The sequence below is a fragment of the Kogia breviceps genome, chromosome 12 (genome assembly GCF_026419965.1).
Source record: "Kogia breviceps isolate mKogBre1 chromosome 12, mKogBre1 haplotype 1, whole genome shotgun sequence".
Lineage (NCBI taxonomy): Eukaryota > Metazoa > Chordata > Mammalia > Artiodactyla > Physeteridae > Kogia > Kogia breviceps.
In genome coordinates this window covers 59,541,790-59,567,972 of record NC_081321.1, presented here as the reverse complement: position 1 = coordinate 59,567,972, position 26,183 = coordinate 59,541,790, and the positions used below count along the sequence as shown (strand labels likewise).

General features: G+C 35.9%; 1 protein-coding gene across 1 annotated transcript in view; it reads right to left on the bottom strand.

The window, feature by feature from the left end:
• The window catches only part of TRHDE (thyrotropin releasing hormone degrading enzyme), a 430,192-nt gene that overhangs the window by 121,084 nt on the left and 282,925 nt on the right, over nucleotides 1-26,183 (bottom strand). Inside the window, exon 7 of the mRNA XM_059082402.2 lies at nucleotides 11,782-11,847. Coding sequence (XP_058938385.1) covers nucleotides 11,782-11,847 — 66 coding nt within the window. The remainder of the gene's footprint in view (nucleotides 1-11,781; nucleotides 11,848-26,183) is intronic.

The following is a 26,183-nucleotide window of genomic DNA, read 5'->3' as shown; positions in this document are numbered from 1 at the left end:
GTCAGCAAAATAGCGTGAATGTTAAGTCTATAGGGGTGTTCTGGGGTACTGAAATATCCCCACCTCTCACTTCTGCTGCTAGCTTGAAATATTACTGAGACAGAAAATGAATCTATTGGTAAAACTGAAGTTTGTGAATTGCTTTTTCTGAATGCCCTGGTAAAGGGTTTGGACCACAGCAAGCTCACACAACAGATGAAGTATATCCTGGCCGGTAAGTATTAATATACTGCCTTTTGTAAATCAAGATACGCACTGACTGCAGGCCATGTACATGGAGTTCTCTCACTCAGACCCTGCTGCTCGTGACTCGCTGAGAAGAAAATGAAACTCAGTTGAGAAAGAGGTAGTGTGCATATTCAGAAAAACTAAGAATTCAGGCCAATCCTTACCAGCCATGTGATATTGGGTAAGATATCTATTTTCTCTAAACCTTCATTTCTTCAACTGGAAAAAGTAGATAATACAGCACTAACTTGAGAACAGTGTGCATAGAAAATGACATAAAACAAGTAAAGCACTTAGGAAGAAAAAAGCCTGCCACACAAAGAACCCAAGAAACTTCAGTTATTTTAAGATCAAGCTCAAGGGAAAAAAGTCTAGAGTCAACAGCTTCTTCAACCCTACCTCCAAGAGAAGTCAAAATGTTCTAGAGGCCCAAGGAAATTAAGTGAACTAACTTGTAAGATGAAAGTGCTCAGAGGACATTTTTTTTTTTAATTTTAAAATGTAAAATGGCAAGAAAAAAATGTGAGATCAAAGCTTCTTTAGACTTGAGAAAAGCTTAGAAACCTTCCCTTATCCAAGTCTGGAGAAAGAAAGAGACCGTGAGGTCTAGAACTCTGTTTTGCACAGAGGTCTACTGAGGTGACACAACCACTAATGGGGGAGCGGGGCCCATGAAATGGGGGCACTAGTTAGGTTCCTCAGCACAAAATAGCCATACCTAAGGGAGCACTAAAGCAGCAAAGACACTAACCTTCAGGTGAACAGAAAGGCAAGGCTTGGACAAGATACATACCAAACATTCGAGCAGCATGCTCTATCTCACTTCTTTCCTGAAACTAATATGACTGACTATCAGCGTGGATGAGAACAGACGGTTCTTTGCTGTATGTTCTGGCCTGATAAAGTTCCCTGGAACATTCTCCTATTAATGGGCATGACATAAGGGGAATTCCATAAGGACATATTAAATTTCCCATATGCTCAGAAGCATGGGGGATTTCTTTTATTCAGTGTTAAAATAATATACACTTACTAATATGTTATTTACTGTTAACATTATTAATGGCGGGTATTTGTCTATCAGATCCTTCCTGTTTTTGTTTTCCTGGTTATCCAGCTTCTATTTCATAGTTTATCTTAATTCCTAACAAACAGCCTCATCTCCTTTGCAGCTCTGTTTTTCAATTAGACTAGCTGGCAAATATCCCATTCCTGGATAAATTCAAGTATTTGCCTTCTTCAAACCTGTACCCATACAGCTGAGCATCACAGGAAAAAATAATGCAATTGAGCAGTTGTGTTTTCTTTTTTTTTTAATAAATACTGGTTCACAGTATTTATTTATTTAATTTATTTTTGGCTGTGTTGGGTCTTCGTTGCTGCCCACAGGCATTCTCTAGTTGCGGCGAGCTGAGGCTACTCTTCGTTGCAGGGCGTGGGCTTCTCATTGTGGTGGCTTCTCTTGTTGCAGAGCATGGGCTCTAGGAGCACGGGCTTCAGTAGCTGTGGCTCAAGGGCTCTAGAGCACAGGCTCAGTAGTTGTGGCGCACGGGCTCTAGAGTGCAGGCTCAGTAGTTGTGGCGCATGGGCTTAGTTGCTCTGCGACATGTGGGATTTTCCGGGACCAGGGCTTGAACCCGTGTCCCCTGCATTGGCAGGCGGATTCTTAACCACTGCACCACCAGAAAAGCCCCTGTGCTTTCTTATAAATTCATAAGCACCAAATTCAAATAGGCACTCAATAAAGCCAGGCAGCCGTGCCTTCCTACTCTTCCCAATCCTCAATCTTCAAATCTGTCTACTGGGCAGCATTACCTCACTTTCAGCTATTGACCTTGCCTCAGATAACACTAAAAACATAGAATTTGGAATTCCCTGGTGGTCCAGTGGTTAGGATTCCATGTTTTCACTGCCGTGGCCTCAGGTTTGATCCCTGGTAAGGGAACTAAGATCCCACAAGCCTGAAAATGTGGCATAATTAATTAATTAATTAATTTTTAAAAAAGATAGAATTCATCAGAAAATGAACTCCTTTATTTGCCAATTTCCAAATTTACTGGAAGGGTCTCTCCTATCAAAGACCAGTCTTTTTACTGTCTCAAGAACCAAAGTCCCAGTTGTCTCTTTCTTCTGCAACATTATCAAACTCTTCTGTCCTGACTCCTTCTTTACCAGACTAAAATGAGTACAACCATCTCCCATCTTTAAAAAAACAAAACAGAAACTTTCCTTAGCCCTTATCCTCCTCTATCTGTTTTTCTGATCTCCTTCCTTGGCAAATTAAAAAAATTTTATCCTACATACACTATCTCTACTTAGGTGTTTCCCATCCACTCTTATTTTTTTTAGATTAATTTTTATTGGGGTATAGTTTCTTTGCAATGTGTGTTAGTTTCTACTGTATAGCAAAATGAATCAGCTATACATATACATATACCCCCTCCTTTTCGGATTTCCTTCCCATTTAGGTCCCCACAGGGCATTAAGTAGAGTTCCCTGAGTTATACAGTAGGTTCTCATTAGTTATCTATTTATACATAGTATCAATAGTGTATATGTGTCCCAGTCTCCCAATTCCTCCAGACTCCCTCTTCTCCCTTGGTATCCATACATTTGTTCTCTACGTCTATGTCTCTATTTCTGCTTTGCAAATAAGATCACCTGTACCATTTTTCTAGATTCCACATATATGCGTTAATATACATTTGTTTTTCTCTTTCTGACTTCCTTCGCTCTGTATGACACTCTCTAACCCATTCCACTAAAGTCATTAAGTTGCAAACGGCCAAAAGGCACACTTTTTAGTCTTTATTCTGCTCTACCCTTTGGCTGCATTTAACCTCCTTGATCACTTTCTTTTTATTGAAATAGGCTTTTTTCTTGACACGAGTAACACCATACCCTGGGTGTTCTGCCTGCCTCTCTGACTATTTATTCCACCTCAGCCTCTTTTACCAGCCCCCTCCTCTTCCTTCAACCTCCAACTGCTACAGCCCTTCAGGGCTTGGTCTCAGGCCTCCAACCCAGAAACTTCAGAATCATTCCTAGGTACTTTTTCTTCCTCATCTCTCAACTACCACACTCTTCACCCAATCTATCCCAAGGTCCATTTCATTCTCCCTTCAAAAAACATTTTGAATCCGTCCATGTCTCTGTACATCTACTAACTATGTAAGCCTCTGTCATCTCTTACCCGAATATTAAAATATCTTCCTAATTTTATTAACTGATTCCTCCTCTCTTGGTATGCTGATTGCTCCAATCCCAATGTATTATTACAATTAGGCAAAATAACTATTTTAAATATAAATAGAGCCATGTTACATCCCAGTTTTAAAACTGTTGAATAGCCTCCCACGACACTCAGAATAAAACCCAACCCTCTTAAGCACAGTGCCCTTTGGCATCCCACAATTAGCTTCTGCCCTCATCTCCCCCCTCATCTCTTGTCCTTACCAATGCTGCTCATCTACGCTAGTTACTTTATTTTCCTTGAAAATGCTCAGTTCCTTCCCTCAACCCTTTGCACAAGCCCTTCCATCTTTCTGGAATGATCTCCCCGGACCCCCACCTCTTTCTCATCCTTCAGAACTGAAGACACATGCCTTCTTCCCAAGAAGGGTTTTCTAAACACCTAACCTAAAGTTACCTGACCCACCCACCCATATGTTATCACACAACATCCGATTTTTTTCCTGCCTAGCATTTATCACACTTAGTAAATAGACCTGTATTTGCTTCCTTCCTTTTTAGCATCAGTCTTATCCAGTGATATGATTCATGAGATCAGGGGGCATATCTGCTGTGTGTAGCATGCCCTGAATGCTTGGTATTTATCATAGTGTCTAACATTGAGTGGCTATGTAATAAATATGTGTGGAGTAAGTGAGTAACTGAACATATCTGATGGGTGAGCAACGTGGATATAAAACTAAAGAGAGCTGATGCAGCAAGAGAAATCACAATTTTGGTTTATTAGCACGAAGCACTAAGAAAAGTTTTTAACACTAAAATGAGTTATTGCTCTTAAGGGGGGAAAAATGATCTGTAACATAATCATAGAGAGAGACCTTGAGCAGAAGAGAAAAGATGAATATGAGAGACTGATTGCAAAAGGAAATGAGATGCAGGATGTCAAATGGATATCCCTATTTCTTTGTGTGTCATAGTAACACAGAGTCTTCTCTTCCATAGACAAAAACACAGAGGTAGATCAACATGGAATTTTGAATACATTTGAACCTTTTGTAAGATAGGTTCTAAGTACATAACTTAGGATAGGTCTTTACAGCACTCCTCTTAAGCCACTAATTTATAACATATGTTTTTTCAGAACAATAATTTTGACATTTAGATATGATAGGGAAAAGAAGTTGTATAAATGTTATGGTTCATTATTTTTATAACTATTGAATATTTATAAATATGTTATAAAAAAGAACTTCAGTTTTTTAAACAGATAAACACATGGATAAATATGTCATAAAAAAGTAAGTGATAAGAGTGAAATGCAAGAGAATATATGTAAAGTTTTCAACCTCAATTGTGATAAAAATATATACACTGAAATAGCAATTTTTTACTTATTAAATTAGTAAGAAATTTATTTTGAAAATAAGACACAATGTTGTTCGCTTAGTGTATTATAAAAAGGGAACTTTCGAACTTTATTTCTACCATTATATATTGGCTTAATATTTCAGAAGAAAAATTGATTATATGCTTCGAGAAATGTAGATGAAAAGACAATCAAAATATAATGGGAAAATCTATAATTTAAAAATTGTTACAGTGTTGTTTATTTAACAAAAATTGGAAAGCAATCTAAATGTTTGCCAACAAGGAAAAAGCTAAAAATATTATGTACATCTATGCCATAATACTAGTATTAAATTATATACTAGAACCACCAAGCAATTATGAAAATGTGAGAAAAAAAGAAAAAAAAAAACTTCCCAACCTAGAAGGTTTCTTTAGCATCAAAACTTTCAACATTGCCAAATATATACTTCTAGGCTATTACATGAACATTCTGAAAAGAGAACATAAAATAAGAGAAAAAATAAATTAAAAAAGAAAACTGCTGATGCAAGAGCTAAGTAGGTTAGAGAAAAATGCCTCTAAGGCAAGTTTATTGTACCTCTGAACTAGCAATCTAACCAAATGGTAACATTTACAAGGAGGGAGAGGGTGTTTGCAGATAGGTATACATACCCCTGTGTGTGCAATTCACTGATCTATACGCATTTACACACATACCAATATACGAATATATCACCCATTAGCCAAATATGTCAAATCATTTCACAAATACATTTTAAAGATATCAAAAACATCATTTTATAGTATCTACCCTATGAGTTAAAATGAATAACATATCTTGAGCTCTTAACTAACAGGCAAAAGAAAGCCAGTAAGAATAAGTTTCTAAAGCCTCCCATTAAGCTGGGTAAATGCTTGTGGGATGAACAAATAGAGATATATGTCATTACTAATGAAGGCTTTTTAGTTAATGCTATATAGTCACAGTAGTCAACTAACAACATTTAATTCAGAGGCAAAATGATAAGGATTCAATCAGTAGCTGTATACAAACAAATTCATTGAAATTGAGGAATAGAGGTTATTTTCTCTGATTGAGAAATATGAATAGCTATTGCTATTTAATTTTTTGAAGTACGTGATTTTTATTGGAGACAGTATTCTTGATTCTCAAATCCATGGACTCTTTCCTTAAAATTAATATTTTTCTCTATAGCATACTTATTAATTTTAGCTTTGTAGTTGGTCTTTAATAAGTTAAATGTTAATTAGGTCAAATCCAATGACTAAACATCATCAATGATAGTATTATTATCACATGGTATTGACTGATCACAAAAATTATTATGATGAGTTAAGCTTTCTACCTATATACCATACCTAAAACTGCACAGTGATTTAAGTGAAACACAGAGAAATTGAACAAAACCTATTTATGGTCATTTAATTTTAGATTAAGCATGATTCAACTACCATTTGGATAAAAGCACAATACTATCTCTTCAGAAAGGAAGTTAACTTTGACACATGGTCTCTGTTCCTCTGTTATTTTCTGACTTTTCATTTATCTAAAAACCTACATGCAAGGGAGCAAACACTCTTTCACAAACATAAGCCTGCAGTTTTCAAATAAAAATCCTGTGTACATATGTTAACATATAACTTCTCACTGGAACACAAGTTATTGAGTACGTTGTTGCTACTAATAATCCCTATAGCTTTGTGCTGTCATTACCTTCAGGCTATCAGAATTTTATGAGCACAAACCAATAATAATGATATTTCCCTTTTGCTTTTTATCCACACCTCATTGCCTTACATTGATTTGCATAAGCAATTTCCACCCTGATAATTGGAGGCAAACATCTTTTTGTAGGTTACCTTATGGAAAAGAGCAGTTAAATACTAATCAAGAGAAATCTTTCTTTATTCAACCATAGTTTAAATGATATTGAATTACCCTCATTGGACAAGCAGGAGGGTGACTCACTTTCTGACATGGATTTCAGAGTGAGTTTATATCAAGTTTAGCAATGATCTTTCTTCATAATTTCAGTTTCCTGGTATTGCCTCATAACAACATGAAGAATGGTACTGCCAGATCATTAAAACAATATTGCTTTGTTTGAAAAGAAAAAGCAGTAGTTATGTACTAATTATTTTTTAATAGCTACTGAGCCAATCAATATTATCTGAGGATTTCAAAATTATAGCTTTATTCTTTTATTTCCAAAAACCTCAAAGAAAAATTTTAAAAATGTTACTAGGGAGATTAAAACAAGTAAAAATGAACTAAGAAGGGTTAAATTCATGTGAAACAATTCTATCTAAAAGAATCCTTATCTGAATTATTTACTTTAAAAATAAGCCTAGGGCTTCCCTGGTGGCACAGTGGTTGAGAATCTGCCTGCTAACTCAGGAAACACGGTTCGAGCCCCGGTCCGGGAAGATCCCACATGCCGCGGAGCAACTAGGCCCGTGAGCCGCAACTACTGAGCCTGGGCTCCGCAACAAGAGAGGCCACAGCAGTGAGAGGCCCGTGCACCGCGACGAAGAGTGGCCCCCGCTTGCCACAACTGGAGAAAGCCCTCGCACAGAAACGAAGACCCAACACAGCAGAAATAAATTAATTAATAAACTCCTACCCCCAACATCTTCTTTAAAAAATTAAAAAAAAATAAGCCTAGAATACTTATGTAAGAACGAGGATTTGAGCTGTGGAAGCTTAAATTATAAAAACAAGGTAAAAGAAGTAGATCCTAATTTATTGGATCTATACACATAAACATTGCTACATATGGGTGAAAATTAATATATATGTACTTAAACAATAAGAAGCCTAGGAAATTAAAAATGTGAGAATTTCAGAAAGATTCAGCAATTCTTACAGTAATAGGGTTTGAGCCTGAGGTGAACTAAGATGACACACAGAACACAGTGCCACCGAAGCCAACTGAAGAAAGTGATTCAAGGACTTCTGGATTATGACGGTGAAGTGAACCACCACGTCTAAGTTCACTCCCTCCCAAAACCTGACTAGAGCTAAGTTGAGTGTATGGGTGTTGTTTCTTTGTGACACCAGAATTTCTTGATTTTCTGAAATCTAGTGGTGGCTTTCCTGACTTTCACTCCACTAACCCTCCCAACAGGGTCAAAGCCAAATAGTCTTAATACTCAGATGATTAACTGAAGAGCCAAGGACACTTTTGCACATCTAGTTAATAAATGTTCCCATCAAATTGAAATAGCTGTCCTAAATTAACGTATCAAACCCAAATTGTCTAGCTAGTAAAATGCATTAAATGTCTTAGATGCAGAGAATTTGAAAGATGAAAAAAATCTTAGAGAGCATTTAATTCTATTCTTGCATCTTGTAACTATAAAGTCAGAGGCCACGAAAGGTTTAGTGACTAGCAGAAAGCCCATCATTAATTAGAAACAGGAATAAGAATTGTTTCTCCCTACTTATTCCATTGCCTCATGTCCCAAAATATGCAAGCTATTGATTTGGGAAATCGATTATGGAAGAACAATAGCTAGACAGAGTTTGCAAAAATACAAATATTTCTATGTTTTAAAAAATGAATTATTTACAAGTGGCATACATGATCCAACAAGGGTTCAAGCTTCGTTTGCTGTGTTTTGCTTTCAATTTAAACATCAAAACAAAACAGAAGCTGACATTAATGGTAGTCAGGACTAATTTTTTATGACTGTATATACTGTCTATTACTTTCTAAATAGATAGAATGTATGTTCTGTCTATTACACACTGTAAGAAGTTTTGAGGAAACTTATTTTAAAAATTATGCAAGACTGAACCATTTAAGCATCAGACAAAATTCAAGAAATAAGGGAAGTAGACCAAAAAATCAAGAAGATCAGACCAAGGAAAGTTGTGATTATTCACTATAAAAGTGTTTACCACCAGATTTTCTGATAGCTGATGAAATGGATTTATGGGTACTAGGAGTCCCTTCCTACTGAAGGATATACGTGTAAGTTGAAACCTGAAATATGTTGTCCAATACAAAATATTACAAAAGTTAGAAAAATGTACTTGAATCCATACTCAAATCTTGCTAAGTTAAATATAAACATGTGAACTGACCCATCTTTCTATATTATTATCATATTTAATATACAAATATATTTATAGTTTATTTTATATCTATGTATATTTATTATGATATATCATATATTTATTTATATTATATTTTAAATTTATATTGTGTAAATATATTATATTTTATATATTTGTGGTTGTATTTGTAAAAAATGTTTGCCTTGTTCCCAAAAGAGCTTAAGATGGTTAATTAGAATATAAAAAATACAAGAGAACACAAGTTTTAGAAGAAACCACCATTATACTATTGGCCCTGTGTGAAACATCAGGGCTAAGGTCCAAGTGCTAAAACAAAAAGAAAAAGAAAGGAAAGGAAAGATGAAGGAGGGAAGAAAGAAGAAAGGAAGAGATGGAGGAAGGGAGGGAGGAAGAGGGAGAGAGGGAGGGGAAAATATATGAAAAATATACTATCTGCAACTTGGGATGCCTATACCTATAAATCTAACCCTGGCTCTGTCTGCAAATATAAACTTCCATTTGTCAACATAGAAATATCCATGGTTAATGTAAAGACAATTAATAGATTTTCCAGAAAAGGTAAGTGCTGACAGTCCAGATTAGCTCTTTCAACAACATGTAAACCAAGACTCCCCAGAGCCTTGTGGATGGGAAATATATTAATATCAACTCTGTGACCACTCAGTACCATGACATGAAGTGCCTGTTCAGGAGGTCATTTCCAAACTGTATTTCATATATCTTCATGCACAAGAGATGATAATTTATCACTTAGATGCAGGGAATCTACTGTAAACTAATCCAAACTGCTGATGATACACTAAATAGACATAGGGATCTGCTGTAAACTAATCCAAACTGCTGATGATACACTAAATCAGTTTGAGTGATGAGTATAAATAAAGCTGCAAGGGAAGTACTGAAGGATAAAGATCTATCTGATCAATGAGATGTCACAAGGCAAATGAAATGCAATGTTGACAAACATAGAGTCCCACAGTTGAAAATTAACCAAATCAAGTATCAGAGCATAAAGGCACACACATTAAAACAAGCTTCAAATGAAAGTTTAATATAATGGGAGTCAGAGAGTATAGTCTAACTGTTTCAGATAAAACTGAACAGACTGGGTCAGTAGAAAAGGGTGAATTAAATATTGATGTATTTTGCATACTATAGAAATTGTGACAAGATAAAGAAAAATGTTGCAAAACAATAATCCTTTTCAGATAACATAACTATAGTTAGTTAATCTGCCAAGCAAATCTATACACACAAGTGAGAAAAAAAAACAATAAAAACTGTATACAGAAAATGATTTCACATCAACTTGCTACTAGGAAATCAAATTCAGTTTGTGTAGCCCTTATGAAAGCTTAGATATTTTCTGGAACTGTACTGTCATGCTACAACTTCAGTGGGAAAAACAAAGGAGTGGGGATAAGGAAGGATGTTTCTCCAGACAGTTAATATTCATGGAGGGCACACCTGGAGAAAAAAGATTTTCCTAACTATGTGATCAGAATAGAGACTTTAGCACCCGGCAAACAGGTTCAATGGAATTCAGCTATTCTGAAGGTGTCCCTAATGGGAAGAGCTGATTTTAAAGTAAATTTCAACCCCTGCTGGGACAATTCGGTAAACAAACTTTCTAAGGGAAATTATTCTTCAAGAAATTTATATTTTTTTTTCTCTGTTGTGTTAACGTATTTATAGCTTTGTCATAACATATTTAACTCTTGATTTGTATTTTATCTTTTGGTTTATTTTGGGTAAAGATAGAATTACACTACTAAAATATGACCTGATCCCATATGTAGTTTATTTAAATTTCAGAATGAAAAGCTTACTAAGAACAGCTAAGATTGATTGCTCTCTCTGTCTTAGCATAATTGTATTTCAGGTGAACATCAATTTACTTTAAAGGACACTTCTAAGTAGAATGCATCATAAATAATTCATCAATCACAGCTGCTAGGAACATGATTTACTCCAACAGATTCAATGGAATAAAAGTCCTATTTTACTATATTTGTATTTGCTTTCAAGACTTTAAGAATCCTCCTTTTTTCAGAATCTACTCCCAGATTCCACACTTCATACTATAAATGTATTATAATAAAACTGTTTCTTTTTTCCCCCTTTATTTAAACCGTGCATTTTCTAATTTAAAAAACATTTAAATATATTTGGAAAAATTAACAATCTGTGTATGTCAACATTAAAACAGCAAACAACATAAAAGGCACATATCTGGAAAAAAACCATTAAGAATTTCTCAAATACATAATTCTAAGGCTAACATAACTTGTTTTCACTTTATATGAACTTTTAAATGGAAGAAAAGGGAATCAGACTTTCATAAAATCTTGTATAGAATATTTAGGATCTAATATATTTGAAAATTACTTCAGTTTTAAAATGCATATTAAAGAGATTCTTAATGGTATAACAGGTGGAGTTTTGTGGGTTGGTATGGAATCTTGTCTACCACTTTCATTTGTCATGTGGAAAGACACCGCTTACCTTATTCATCTTAACGTTTTCCATCAAATTCAGCATTTTTGTATTAGCAATTTCCCAAGCTATGAAATATCTTTAAAATAAATACAGGAGGGGCTTCCCTGGTGGCACAGTAGTTGGGAATCTGCCTGCCAATGCCGGGGACACAGGTTCGAGACCTGGCCTGGGAAGATCCCACATGCCGCGGACCAGCTAGGCCCATGCGCCACAACTACTGAAGCCCGCCTAGAGCCTAGAGCCCATGCTCCGCAACAAGAGAAGCCCGCACACCACAGCAAGGAGTGGCCCCCGAAAGCCCGTACGCAGCAACGAAGACCCAAAGCAACCATAAATAAATAAATAAATTTGAAAAAAAATAAATAAATGCAGGAAGTGTAAGAGAAAATAGAAAGCATTTTACTTACTTGCAAACCCCTCTGAAATACTGAATGGCCCATAAAATTAGCCAGCATTCTAATTAAAGCAGCACCCTGTAAGAAAGAGTATTTTTTTAAAAGAAAGAAAAAAACATTTCAACCAAGTCACATGATTCTAAAATTATTCCATACCCATAAAAAATAATTTGCTTCATTCATGCTATTTTATTCTTTAAAATAGTTAAGAAATAAGAGAATTATGAATGAAATACTTCACTTAGAGGTAACAATTGCATTTTTTGTTTTGTGGATCTAAAAGTTTTGTGGATATAAAACCAATGACTTCAAAATAGAAGTCTCTTGGATAAAATCTCTCAGAGCAATAATAAGCTGTAATTCCAGAATAATAAAAACTTTATTGAGCACTGTATATGACAAAGTTAATAAAACATGGTTCATGTACTCACAAGTTTGTAATCTAGTAAGGGAGGGACAACCATGTTAATAAATAATCATATTAAAACATAGCTTTGAAGTAACACAGCTACATACTCTACCCTTGGTTCAATCAAGAATAATTTAGCCACAGAAGTGGACAGGAGGAGTGCCAAGCAGTTGGACTGCTTGGGTTCAAATCCTGGCTCTGGCATTACCCTCCATGTTTACCCAGGAGAAGTATTTAACCCCTCTGTTTTCTCACTTGTAAAGTGTAGGCAATAACAGTCCCAATTTACTATGGTTGTTGTGAAATTTAAATATATTACTGTATGTAAGTAGTTCAAGCTGGGTTTGAAAAACAGTAACCATGATAGAAGTATTAGCTGTCAGTATTATATCAAGCTAATGATTTTTATTTCCTGTTTTTTTTCCTTCTAGAGTCTTCTATAAATCCATATACAAGTAGAACACTTACGTGGCTGATACACTAATAGACTAATAGAAGAAAATACTAATTTAAGAGTCTATGTCACTTTGAGAAACAGTTATTTTATTGTAGAGCAATATCAGTGCAAAAAGGCTGACATGTAATCAATACGAAACATTCCAAGAAATGACGGCTAAGCCTGGATTATCACAAATCTGTATGTAAAATATAAATAAGCCTTCAAGGAGATATTTTAATCTGCACCAAATTGTATGAAGCAGTGAATTATAATCAGCAAAAGTTTAAATATAAATGATAGCTTGGTTTTAAGGGAAATAAATCCCTTTATGGCTACATTTCCCACTTCATACTCATTACAAATTCATACCCGTCAATAACTAATTTCTAACCAGGTGTCTCTTTTTTATAAGAGAATCATAAGAACCATATAGACTCATCCTGCCTTGGGCTGGACTGCAGCAGCCAGTACAGAGATGCAAGAATGAATTTCCATTGTTTGTTACCAGAACTGTTTCCTGTAATTCCAAATTTTTAATGCAATACAGTGCTCAGGCTCCACGAATCACCATTAAAGAAATGTCTCAAAAACTTTCAGTCATCACCACAGTTGCTCTCAAAATTGGTATTTTATTCACAGCTCAACAAATGATGAGCTGGACAAGCCATAGAGTTGTATGACTCTTCTGGTATATTTTCTTCCCACACCTTCTACTCTTTGCTCTTTCTTTTGCTTCTTAGTCTGTATCTTCTGCACACTTGCATAAATCCATAAAATATAAGCATTTATGATTCAATCTGGGGACCAGGTTAGAATTCCCTTTAGAACTTATCAACTCTGCTCCTTGAATTTCCTTGACAAGCTCCCCTCCTATATATCTCCCAATCTAATCTACCCACCCTAAGGGTGGAAACTGTCAGTGCGGCAGAAAATCTAACCCTTGCCACCTGGGGCGTGAGGCAGAATCTTGAGCAGCCAACTCAAACTTTCCTTCAGTACAGAATAGCCATCTTCAGATGATTTAAGTGCTTCTCTCTAGGTAATAAAGACTTGGTCTCTTGTCGGGCTGTAAAAACTATCAATTTAGCATGGGCTAATGGCAAAAGAGTTCTTCCTAACCATAAAGGATGTACCGGGCTTCCCTGGTGGCACAGTCGTTGAGAATCCACCTGTCAGTGCAGAGGATACGGGTTCGAGCCCTGGTCCGGGAGGATCCCACATGCCCGGGAGCAACTAAGCCCATGCGCCACAATTACTGAGCCTGCGCTCTAGAGCCTTCGAGCCATAACTACTGAAGCCCGTGCGCCTAGAGCCTGTACTCTGCAGCAAGAGAAGCCACCGCAATGAGAAGCCCGTGCACCACAACGAAGAGTAGACCCTGCTCGCCACAACTAGAGAAAAGCCCGCATGCGGCAACGAAGATTCAATGCAGCCAAAAGTAAATAAATAAATTTATTTTTTTTAAAAAAAAAAGAATGTACCCATTTTCCTGTCTAGGTTGAGCTATAGCAGAGTACTAACAGGAAAGAAAATCTGGAAATATAATCAATATTTAAAAGTTATATAATATTACTGAACTCCCTATTATTATTATTATTGGTTTTTTTTTTTTTTTTTTTTTTTTTGCGGTATGCGGGCCTCTCACTGTTGTGGTCTCTCCCGTTGCGGAGCACAGGCTCCGGACGCACAGGCTCAGCGGCCGTGGCTCATGGGCCCAGCCGCTCCGCGGCATGTGGGATCCTCCCGGACCGGGGCACGAACCCATGTCCCCTGCATCGGCAGGCGGACTCTCAACCACTAGGCCACCAGGGAAGCCCCTATTATTATTATATTGTATAATTTGATTAACTTTTCAAAAAGATGTCTGTCTTACCAATTTGAACATTTTAAGTTCTCCAGAGTAGTATGCATGCATTCTTCTTCTATTTAACTAGCCTTTTCTTTCCAAAGCTCAATTTTAAAAGTCTCTATTTCATAGAACTTCATAGGCAGATGGGCTCTCCAAGTGTCATCATGCAGCCAACACATAGTAAGTACCTACTATATATGGGTTATAACAAAGATCGTACCTCTTAATGCAGGCAAAACTCATTGTAAACCTTTGTTCAAAAAAGAAAACAATGAATCCCCTTTCATTGTGTCTTTAAAATATTTTTTCACCAAAGTAAATATAATTTACAACATTGTAAATTATACTCACTTGTGATTCAAAATTCTAGCCCCAATCAAGCAAACTGGATGTTACACAGACTAAATAGCTTTATGGGAAATAAATACACTATTTCTGCAAGATTTGTATAATTCTGAAACTTAAGAACACTTATCACTATATTTGCTATACTAAAGTTCAGAGAGATATTAGGATAGAAACTACTACCTGATTTTTTAAAAAATTTTTTTAGTATTTATTTATTTATTCAGGCTGTGCCTGGTCTTAGTTGCAGCATGCAGACTCTTAGTTGAGGCATGCAGACTTAGTAGTTGCGGCATAAATGTGGGATCCAGTTCCCCGACCGGGGTTCGAACCCAGGCCCCCTATATTGGTAGTGTGGAGTCTTACCCATCGGACCACCAGGAAAGTCCCACTACCTGATTTTTTTAAGCTTTCATAAAGAATATTCTACAAGAGTATGATTATAAACCCATTAGTCATTTAGTAATTTTTGTATTTGTAGTATCTTTTTCATATAAGTTCGTAGCTAAAATTTCTTTTATTTTACATGAAATCATTTGCATGCATGTCAGCCTCAAAGACAGTAAACATCTCCGGAGAAAGCACTGTGTCCTTATGACTTGGTACCCCTGTTCTCTCTGCCTGGCTGAGAAAGCTGCTCCTTAACACAATACCTGGATGAGAGAGGAAGAGAAATTAGTTGCACACATAGCAATTACTTATTGTATTTGCCATTCTAGAAGACTACTCAGCCAGGATAGACAGTTTATTACTTTATCTTATCTTTGTACTTCAGTGATAAGTAATCACTTTGAAGAGAGGAAGATCTTCTCCACTACTTTATTCTTTTAACATATGCTTGGGCTTCCCTGGTGATGCAGTGGTTGAGAGTCCGCCTGCCAATGCAGGGGACACGGGTTCGTGCCCTGGTCCGGGAAGATCCCACATGCCATGGAGCAGCTAGGCCCATGAGCTATGGCCGCTGGGCCTGTGCGTCCGGAGCCTGTGCTCCGCGGCGGGAGAGGCCACGGCAGTGAGAGGCCTGCGTACCACAAAAACAAAAAACCAAAAAAACATATGCTTATTGAGGAAGGCTGCGTGCTCAGGATCCTATAAAGCATAAATAGGAATGCCACAAATCTCTATCCTCAAGAACCTCAAACCCTCCTAAGTAAGATGAGAAGATACAACGTAGTATAAGATGAATGACAAAAGAAATAAAATATTCTACAGTGTTTCAGAAGAGAGGGAGGATGAAGGGCAAAGAGTATCTAACAAAGTGTCACTTGTGTTGGACTCTGAAGGATGGATGGGATTCCATGAGCAAAGGTAAACACAGAGCATGCATGGTATGGGAGGAACAGCCTTTGTGTGATGCCATGCAGGTGTGAAAGTGAAAAGCACAAGTGGCTAAGGTAATACTGAAAGACAAAGGGCTTACAACTAGGTGGTAGAAGATTCAATGGAATATAAGATTGAAACAGTTGTTAGAGAAGATTGAATATCAGGACTAAGACATTTGAACTCTGTTAGAGGATCAGGAAGAATTTTTGGAAAAGTGGTTGAAAAAGTGAGGACTTGGGCTTCCCTGGTGGCGCAGTGGTTGAGAGTCCGCCTGCCGATGCAGGGGACACGGGTTCGTGCCCCGGTCCGGGAAGATCCCACATGCCGCGGAGCGGCTGGGCCCGTGAGCCATGGCCTCTGAGCCTGCACGTCCAGAGCCTGTGCTCCACAAGGGGAGAGGCCACAGCAGTGAGAGGCCTGCGTACCGCAAAAACAACAACAACAACAACAAAAATAGGTTAAAATTTTGAAGTCTAAAACAATGAAGTTGACAAAATAGACTGTAAGCTTCATCGAGGTGGTGACTTGGTCTGTGTGACTCACCACTGTAGGTTCACTGCAAAGAACTTTCTGGCACATAGCAGGTTCTCATTAACTACTGAATGAGAGATGGCCTGTCACTTTTCAGTAATGTAGGAGATGTGGTCCCAAGATTATGTGATTTGAAAGAGTAGAACTAGGTTTGAATTAACTTCAGTGAGAAGGTAAAAAGGAGTCCAAAACGTGTGGAAATGTGCAGAAAAGTCCTAAGTCCTAGTTGAAGTTATTAATGACACAGTTGTCATTCATTAAGCAACTGTGATGTGCCAAATTCACGATATTGTAAGGAAAATGCTACTATCCTTATTTGTCAGATCACAAAATTGAGACTTGAACAGATGTGTGTAACTTGACCAGATTAACACAGGTAGAGCAGGGGAGCCAGGATTAGAAACCAAGTCATGTGCAACTCCAAAATCAGTAATCTTAACCAATTTGGATGACTTTCTTATGATCCCAAATCAAAATAGTTACATGATACTCTTCAGAAACACTGGGTATAGTAAGAACTTGGAAAAAGAAAAGAAATTCTTAGACTTACTCAGAGCTTAGAATCAATAGGTGTTCCCAGAAGAGGACAAAGGGAAACCTAATGGAAGAGACCTAGTTGAAATAGCTGATCAATATGCCCAGGATTGAGGATAAATAGAAGACATAAAGTGGCTAGCAGAATAGAACATGTTGATGGACTAGGAGACATAAAGCTCGTTCAGGCAGATTCAGTAAGAACAAAGGGCTAGCAAAGTTGAAAATAGTGATATTTTTATCAGATGCTGTGCGTGGATGTGGCAGCTGTGAAAAGACACTGGTTAGATTTCCTACTATTGCTCCTCTGCATTTGCCACCATGAAGGCCTCACTTCCCTCAGTTCACTCCAAGCCTATGACTTTCTCCCTTCTCTTTCTCCTTGTACAGGCTGTGAGCTGCAATGTGGTCTCAAGGAGCTCTCACTTCCTTTTCTGGCTCTTTTCCCAAGTAAATATCTCACACCATTGTGTTTCCTTCTCAGAAGACCTAACCCAATAGGGCAACTTTAAATGCTGAAGTACAAACAAGTATAAATTGTTGGATGATAGGTCACTGGAATAAGTTGGTACTAAGTATACTCTAATATTAAGTAACACATATACCCAAATAAAACATTTTCCTTCTTAGTCTTCTCAAGAAGTCCTTTAGAACGAAATTATTTGTAGTGAGGTTGATGGATCTAGAGTCTGTCATACAGAGTGAAGTAAGTCAGAAAGAGAAAAAGAAATACCATATGCTAACACATATATATGGAATCTAAAAAAAAAAAAAAACAATACTGATGAACCTAGTGGCAGGGCAGGAATACAGACGAGACGTAGAGAATGGACTTGAGGACACGGTGGTGAAGGGGAAGCTGGGACGAAGTGAGAGAGTGGCATGGACATATACACTACCAAATGTAAAATAGATAGCTAGTGGGAAGCAGCCGCATAGCACAGGGAGATCAGCTCGGTGCTTTGTGACCACCTAGAGGGGTGGAATAGGGAGGGTGGGAGGGAGACATAAGAGGGAGGAGATGTGGGGATATATATACATATAGCTGATTCACTTTGTTATACAGCAGAAACTAACACAACATTGTAAAGCAACTATATACTGATAAAGATATATATAGATATAGATATAGATACAGATATAAAAGAAGTCCTTTAGCGTTTATATTCTAATACTCCACATTACAGATGTGTTTGCTCTTCTCAAGGATAGGAGCAGGTAAGGAAAAAGGATCATTATATTCAGTCTCCATATGGGAGAAACTGAGACAAAGGAACAGGTAATCTGTTCAAAGTGACACAGGTATAGTAGTTACTGGAAATTGGTATAGTAGTTACCAGAAATTATCTCCATTCATTCAGTTGTTGAGTTCTTTGATTAGCACAGAAACCTACAAGGTGAGACTTTCTTGTTACTTTCTAAATTACTGAAAGGATCAGTCTATTGATCCTAAATCAAAGCACTTTTATAAAGTAAATTTCTAAATGATGTCTTTGCACTATATATGGACATGTGTGGAGATTATGTGATGTTCTACCATGACTTGTTACTGAAGAATGTCTTCGGTCTGGAGTAAAAGCATATCTTAAATCCTCCATGGATTTCAAAAACATGTTTTTTCCTTTATTTTTTACAGGAGTATGATAGCTATATCTAGGACCCAAGGAAAAGGAAAAATAAATAAATAAAATATCTAATCCTGAAAATCATTCACTCTCAAATTGATTACCCAAATGAAAGGAAGAGAGAAATACAGAGAGAGAGAGAGAGAGAGAGAAGAGGAAGAGGGAAAAAAAGGACAAAAAAAGAAAGTTAATTTGACAAAGAAAGCAGAATTAATGCCCCATTGCCCCAGTCACTCGCACCTGGAACCTTGGAGTCCTCTTTGATTTATTACTTCCTGAGGCCAAGTTTCTATCACTGCACAGCTGAATTATTTCACAGGCTCCCAGAGACAACCTCAGAGGCATTCTCACTTTCACAAGTCCATCTTATGGACCACATCAGACTAATTTTAATAATTACTTCTGAAGAAGCACAATGTCTACTAAAAGTCTAAGTTTTGTCATCTACTGGATGTGAGAGCTTAGGCATGTTATAGAAGCTGCCTAAGTATCTACAATTAGAACAGAATGACAGCAACAAAGATTACTTCTACCAATGATGATTATGGTGATAATACTTACCTCAAGATTTTTCTGAGGATTCATTTAATTCATTCATATAAAGTACTTGGAACAGTGTTTGGCATATAATTTGCTTCACCCGAAGTTTGTAGCTATTGTCATCATCTTATCATTACCATCGTTTTTATGTTAGCACCCTGCCCTCCAAACTCTTTCCTTTTTAAAAACAATTCCTATGGTAGTAAATCAAGGCCATACACAATGAAACTCACAATTACCTACCAATACGTTTTCCATATGGTCAAATAATCAGCCTCTAGTTAAGTTGATCTTCTCATATCCCTCGAGCATACCTTATACCTTCATGCTTTAATCATGCTATTTACTTCAACTGCAATGACATTCTTTTTCAATCTTATATTCTAAGTCCCATAAATTATTCAAAAGCACAGGGAAAGCCCATACTATATTATGAAACTTCCCACATATATGTTAGCCCTCAATGCTTTTCTCTCCTCTGCAGTCATAAATCCTTTAAGTCTAAACTACATAATTTATCAAATTATTTTACATCACTCACTAATTGTTTCATATGACCGTTTCTTCTTTCCACAATTAGATGTAGGTCAGAACATTTAGACTTATTATTGGCATACCTGTTAGTTGTCAGTGCCATAACTTTTCCATTGCCAGTGAAAGATGGTCCTAGCTAAGAAAAGTATCCACCAACAACTTGCTAGATTCAAATCAGCAATCCAAACCATGAGCTTGTAGCCAATACATGGCTATTCAATCTTCCCTACCATGAAAGTTAGCTTATATCCTACACTGCAGCCTTTTGTTTTTTAGTATTCTCAAGCATTGGTATTCAAACAGGGTAATATATATTTAAGTCAATAAGAAACCAAGAAAGAGGACCACAGATCTGAGACAAGAAAACAGGGAGCTTTCAACAGTGCCAGAAATAGTACTTACAAGAAAGCATTCAATTAAAGAAATCTGAAACATAACAATACTGTAAACTCAATGAATGTTCATGAAAGTATAACTTATTAAGAGCAGAAATTAACAAAATAGAAAATAAAGAAATTATTGAGAAGATGAAAAACATTTGTTATGACTTAGCATTCATTCAAAATATTATGTCTTAATAAACTAGAAAGAGAAGGGAATTCATTAACATGTTAAAGGCCTTCCTCCCAAAATATACTGAGTGGTGAGACATTATAAGTCCTCTCCATTATGATGGGAATAAGACAAGAATGCTTCCTATTAATACTTATATTCAAAAACACAATAAAATAAATGAACAAATAACAGGATTATAAGCAAAAGCTAGAAACGAAGAAATAGTTTTATGTAGAGATAATGTGAAAGTCCTTACAGAAATCCAAGAGAATCTATAGAACTAATCTATAAAATCAATTAAAAAGTGCAGCAAGTTTGCCTGATACAGACTAATAATAAATATCAAGAAAGTTAACATAAATCAGTAAAAACTGATTTAAAGAGTTAATTTAGAAAGAATCCTATTCTCAAGAGCAAATATACAAACAAATATGAAAAAACCAAAATTATAGGGAGAAATTAAAAGTTTGTTCAGAGTTTTCATGGAGAAAATTACAGAAATTATCCAAAGACTCAAAGACCTAAAAATGAAGAACTATATATATTCCTCACAAAGCTAAAGAGAATTGTTACTGTAAAAATGTCAATTTTTACAAATGGCATTTTTTACAATTTTTAAAATGTCAAACTTTTACAAATAAACGTCAATTATTCCAAAATTAATGTATAAAATCTTCAAAGTTTTTTTTTTCTAGAAACTGTCTTCATCTGAAAATTCATATGGATTGGCAAACAGTTAACAGTAGCAATTTTGAAAGAGAACAAGACAGGGAGAATCATCATACCCGATATGAAACCTAAAAAGCTATTGTGGTTAGACTTTAGACAGAATTATTGAAGCAGGAAAGCACATGTAAACCAGGGATCAGAATTTTGGTGCAAATGCACCAAAGCTGACACTGGTGATAGCCGACAGATATGGTATCACACATGAGTGGGAGTAGGGCAGGAAATTCAATAAGTGGCACTAAGCAGATTGATTATCTAAACCAAAATGACATTACATTGTACATCACACAAAAAAGAAACAGCAAAAAATATCCAAATGGATTAAAGAACTTAATATAAGATGTAAAACTTCAAAAATATTAGAAAAAAACTCAAAACCTAGCTTGAAGAATTTGGGATAAAGAAGGACATGTAAACAAAACAAAAAGCATGAAGCATAAAAGAGCAAATGGACAAGTAGACTATATCTGAGTTAAAAACATCTGCATGATAAAAGACATCATAAATTAAAAGATAAATTACAGTCTTATTAGCAACCAAAGATTAGTATCCAGAATACAAAGAAAACCTTTCATTAATCAATGATTAAATACATAAGCAAACAAATTTTAAAAGAAAGACCCCATGGGAAAATGGGCAAAGGATATACACAGAAAATTTAAAAAGTAAGAAACTGGGCAATAAATACATAAAAGTCTTAATCTCACTAATAAACAAAGAAATGTAAATTAAACAGGAAGATAGCATTTCACAGCCATTAGCCAAGCAAAAACTTTGGGAGTTTAATAATACCAACTATAGATAGGGATGTGAAGAAACTGTCTCTCAAACATCCCAGTGGGAGTATGAATACAGGTACCAACACTTTGGGGAAAAACTGTCTCACTAAGGTAAATTTAAAGATTGATTTTGTGAATTTAACAAACAATTATTGAGGGCTCACTGTGTCAGGCATTACTAGAGGAACTGAAAATGATGCAGAGAACAAACCAAATAAAGATTTCATGGAGTTTACATTCTAGGTAGAAGAGGCAGTTAATAAACAAAGAAACAGCTTAATACAATCATGCCAAGTACTGACTATCGCTATGAAGAAAAATAAAGCAGGGTAAGGGAAAAGAGAATACTGGGGAAGACGGACTCTCAAATTTTACATAAGATAATCAGGTAAGATTGCTCTAATAAATTAACATTTGAGCACAGGCATGAATTCACTGAAGAAGCAAGCCATGTTTACAACTGGGGAAGAACATTCCAGGCAGATAAAACACATATAGTTAAATTTTGAAACCTAGAATTCAGGAGAGAGATTGGGGTTAGAAGCCTAGAAGCCCCAGGCTCCTACAAGGAGACTGAAAATAATAACCATATATATATGTGTATATATATATATATATATATATGTCAAATTACAACATATGAGTATAAATATATCTGAAGAATGGGTTCTGGAGTATTTCAGCATTTAGAAGTTGAGAAAAGTTGAGTTCATCAAAAGAGATGAAAGAGAAATGACAAGTGAGTGGGTAACAAACAAACAAACAAAAAGAATATGGCATCTAGGAAATAAAATGAAGAAAGTGTTTTAAGGGGAAAATGATCATTGCTATAAAATGTGTTTGAGAAAGCAAGTAAACTAAGTTGAAGACTAATTGGACTTTGTAATGTGGAGTTAATATTTGACCTCACTGGAAAGATTTGGTCAAATGGTAAGAATGAAAATATAATTAGAGTGGTTTTAAAAGAGAAGGGGAAAAAAGGAATTGGTGCTTTACATTAAAAGACTACAAAGGCATAAGTAAATAGTCTGGGGGGATGTCGGTCAAGGGGTGTTTATTAAGAATAAAATATAACATTCTATGCAGATAAGGCTAATAAAGTAGAGAAGGAAAATTTGATGATTCAAGAGAGAAGAGACAGCTCTGCTTAAGCAACCTCCCAAACAGGCGAGAGGATGAAACCCAGTACACAGTGGAGGCATTGGCCTAGATAGAAGCACAGACATTTATCCATTGTAACCAAGAGCAAGGGATTCAACAGGTGAGATGTATATAGAGGTTTGAAGGTGGGAGAACACTGATTGCTATTTCTCAGTGAAATAAATGCAGAGTCAACAGATGTTGTATCCCTCTTTGTCTTTCTTGCTGGTGGAAAACCCCTTCTTCCATGATGTATCTGTAGAGCTTTCTAGGAATATTTTGATGCTACCATTTTTTAAAAGAAACATCTAATAGAAGAAAAATGAAATAAGTTGAATTTAATTAGCCAGACATTTAGAGTATGCTTTAAACAAGATCTTATGAATAATAATTTTCTCTTAAAAATCAAATTATTAATGAACATATTGTAATTCCCATTAAAGTAGTATAAAAGTATTACCAGAGCAATGGTTTAAGAGTAAGTGATAAAAATACATTGTTTAAATTTCTGAAGCAAATGGAAGGCTAAAATGTCCCAAATCAATAACAGTATTGAATGAGTTAAGCTAATTTAATTTTGTTTTAAGAATTCAGGAAGCACCATTTGTTTGTAGGACTCTAAATGCTCTTTAATCCCAAATTCATTTTAGAATTTACAAACAACAGGCTTTCTTAAATATCGGCCAACAAATGGTATCCTCGTCACTTATTGCAGAACAATTGTTCCTTGTCAGAGTTAAACTATCACAGCTGGAAACCCATATGAAATTTAGCTTATTAAGAAAAATACAACATGAATTAATGTTAGTGAACAAGGCATGTCAAACATGCTACATAAATAAGACCTTTAAGAGACACGTGCATAATATTGTGCGAGCAAATGTCACAAATTAAATACTTAACAGAATCACTACAAATTATGTTTCTGATATGTTTTGAATACAAAATACTTCCCTAATTTCTGTCTAATATAAAAGATGACATGGTACTTCTTAAAGAGATTGTTGAATTAAGTTGAATGCTGACAAGTTAAGTAAATATGGTTTATTATGCAAACAACCATATATGTTAGTGTAATGAAACTTTAGTGTCAGTTGGACATTTTGTCTGAAAATTAGAGTACAGCACTAACTTCTAATAAATTACTAAACTTCATATTTTCTGAGTAATCTAAACATCTGCTTTTTCATCATGCAAAATATTCAGATATTTGATAATTATCTATAAACAAGTTTATATGCATAACATAGTTATGTGGTTCAATTCATTCTTCTTTCCAATTTTTCTTTGCTAAATTTTATTTTTATTATGCATATTGATGTATATAATAGTGCAGTGTATAAAATATATATGGTGTACATCAGTACATTTATATATTTTATATAATATAAAATTATATTGACAGAAAGAAAAATGAATGGGCATATGACTCTTAGGAGAATAGTATTTTCTCACATCTGTCTCTTTCTTCTCTCCCACATTGTGACCTGTATTGTCTTTTGAGAGACTATGTAAAGATTAGTCTCTCTGGTTTCCCTGCACTTCCCATTATCCTTGCATTTGAACAAGTTCTTCATGCATGAAAAATGCCCCAATTGCCCAAACCGTCTTAACTCAAATATGACTTAAATCTTCTATTAAGTCTAATGCCACTTTTTTTTAAAAGAAATCTTTCCTAACTCAAAATCCAGAATTAAAATTGTTTTTACAATTCTCCTAGAGAAGTTGCTTTTTATATCTATTCTTACATCTATGTTGACTTAAAGTACAATCTGTCTTATTTTGAGAACTTACATATTAACAACTATTTGCCACACCACTGGGAGTCAGGAGGGGAGGGGTCATGGTCCACAAACCCCAGCATCTTTCTGCATGACTATACATTCAATACATGTCTACTAAATGAGATGACTAAGTAAATGTATCAATGTGTGAAATATTAGCAGAAAACAATAGGGAAAAAAAGAAAACAGTAAATAAGTATGACAGCAGTCTTATTTGGGACATGCACTATCCTGGGTGGAGATGCCAGGAAGAAAAATGATTGTATAAAACTAAATACAGATTTTATCATTCATCTATACTGACTTCTTTTTCTGGATTCCCAAATTCAGGATTCCCTTCTATACATTTACTCTAATATTTCTCAATATTTGTTGATACTTTTTCTTAAGTAATCTCATTCACTCAAACACTAAATTATAACCTTTAGTTATAAAAGGTCATTTTGGTATTCATATTAATGTCATAAACAGACAGGCCTCCAAATCTCAGATACCCATTTGCAGACACTTTGCTGGCTCTGTACTCAAGCCAGAGCACTGTCAAGTGTAGCCTGACTGAAAGTGACACTTGAAGAAGAATGAACTTTGGTAGAAGACAGGCACTTTTGTGTAATTTCATGTTGAAGAGAAAATCTATTTGCAGGTTATAAAGAAGTGATCTTACAGAGGGCAGACAGCAGAAGCAAGAAGAACTACAATCCTGCAGCCTGTGGAATGAAAACCACATTCACAGAAAGATAGACAAAATGAAAAGGCAGAGGACTATGTTCCAGATGAAGGAACAAGATAAAATCCCAGAAAATCAACTAAATGAAGTGGAGATAGGCAACCTTCCAGAAAAAGAATTCAGAATAATGATAGTGAAGATGATCTGGGACCTCGGAAAAAGAATGGAAGCAAAGATCGAGAGGATGCAAGAAATGTTTTAAAAAGACCTAGAAGAATTAAAGAACAACCAAACAGGGCTTCCCTGGTGGCGCAGTGGTTGAGAATCTGCCTGCTGATGCAGGGGACACGGGTTCATGCCCCGGTCCAGGAAGACCCACATGCTGCGGAGCGGCTGGGCCTGTGAGCCATGGCCGCTGAGCCTGCACGTCTGGAGCCTGTGCTCCGCTATGGGAGAGGCCACAACAGTGAGAGGCCTGCATACCACAAAACAAAACAAAACAAAACAAAAAACCTGTCACTGTTTGCAGATGACATGATACTATACATAGATAATCCTAAAGACGCCACCAGAAAACTACTAGAGCTAATCAATGAATTTGGTAAAGTTGCAGGATACAAAATTAATGCAC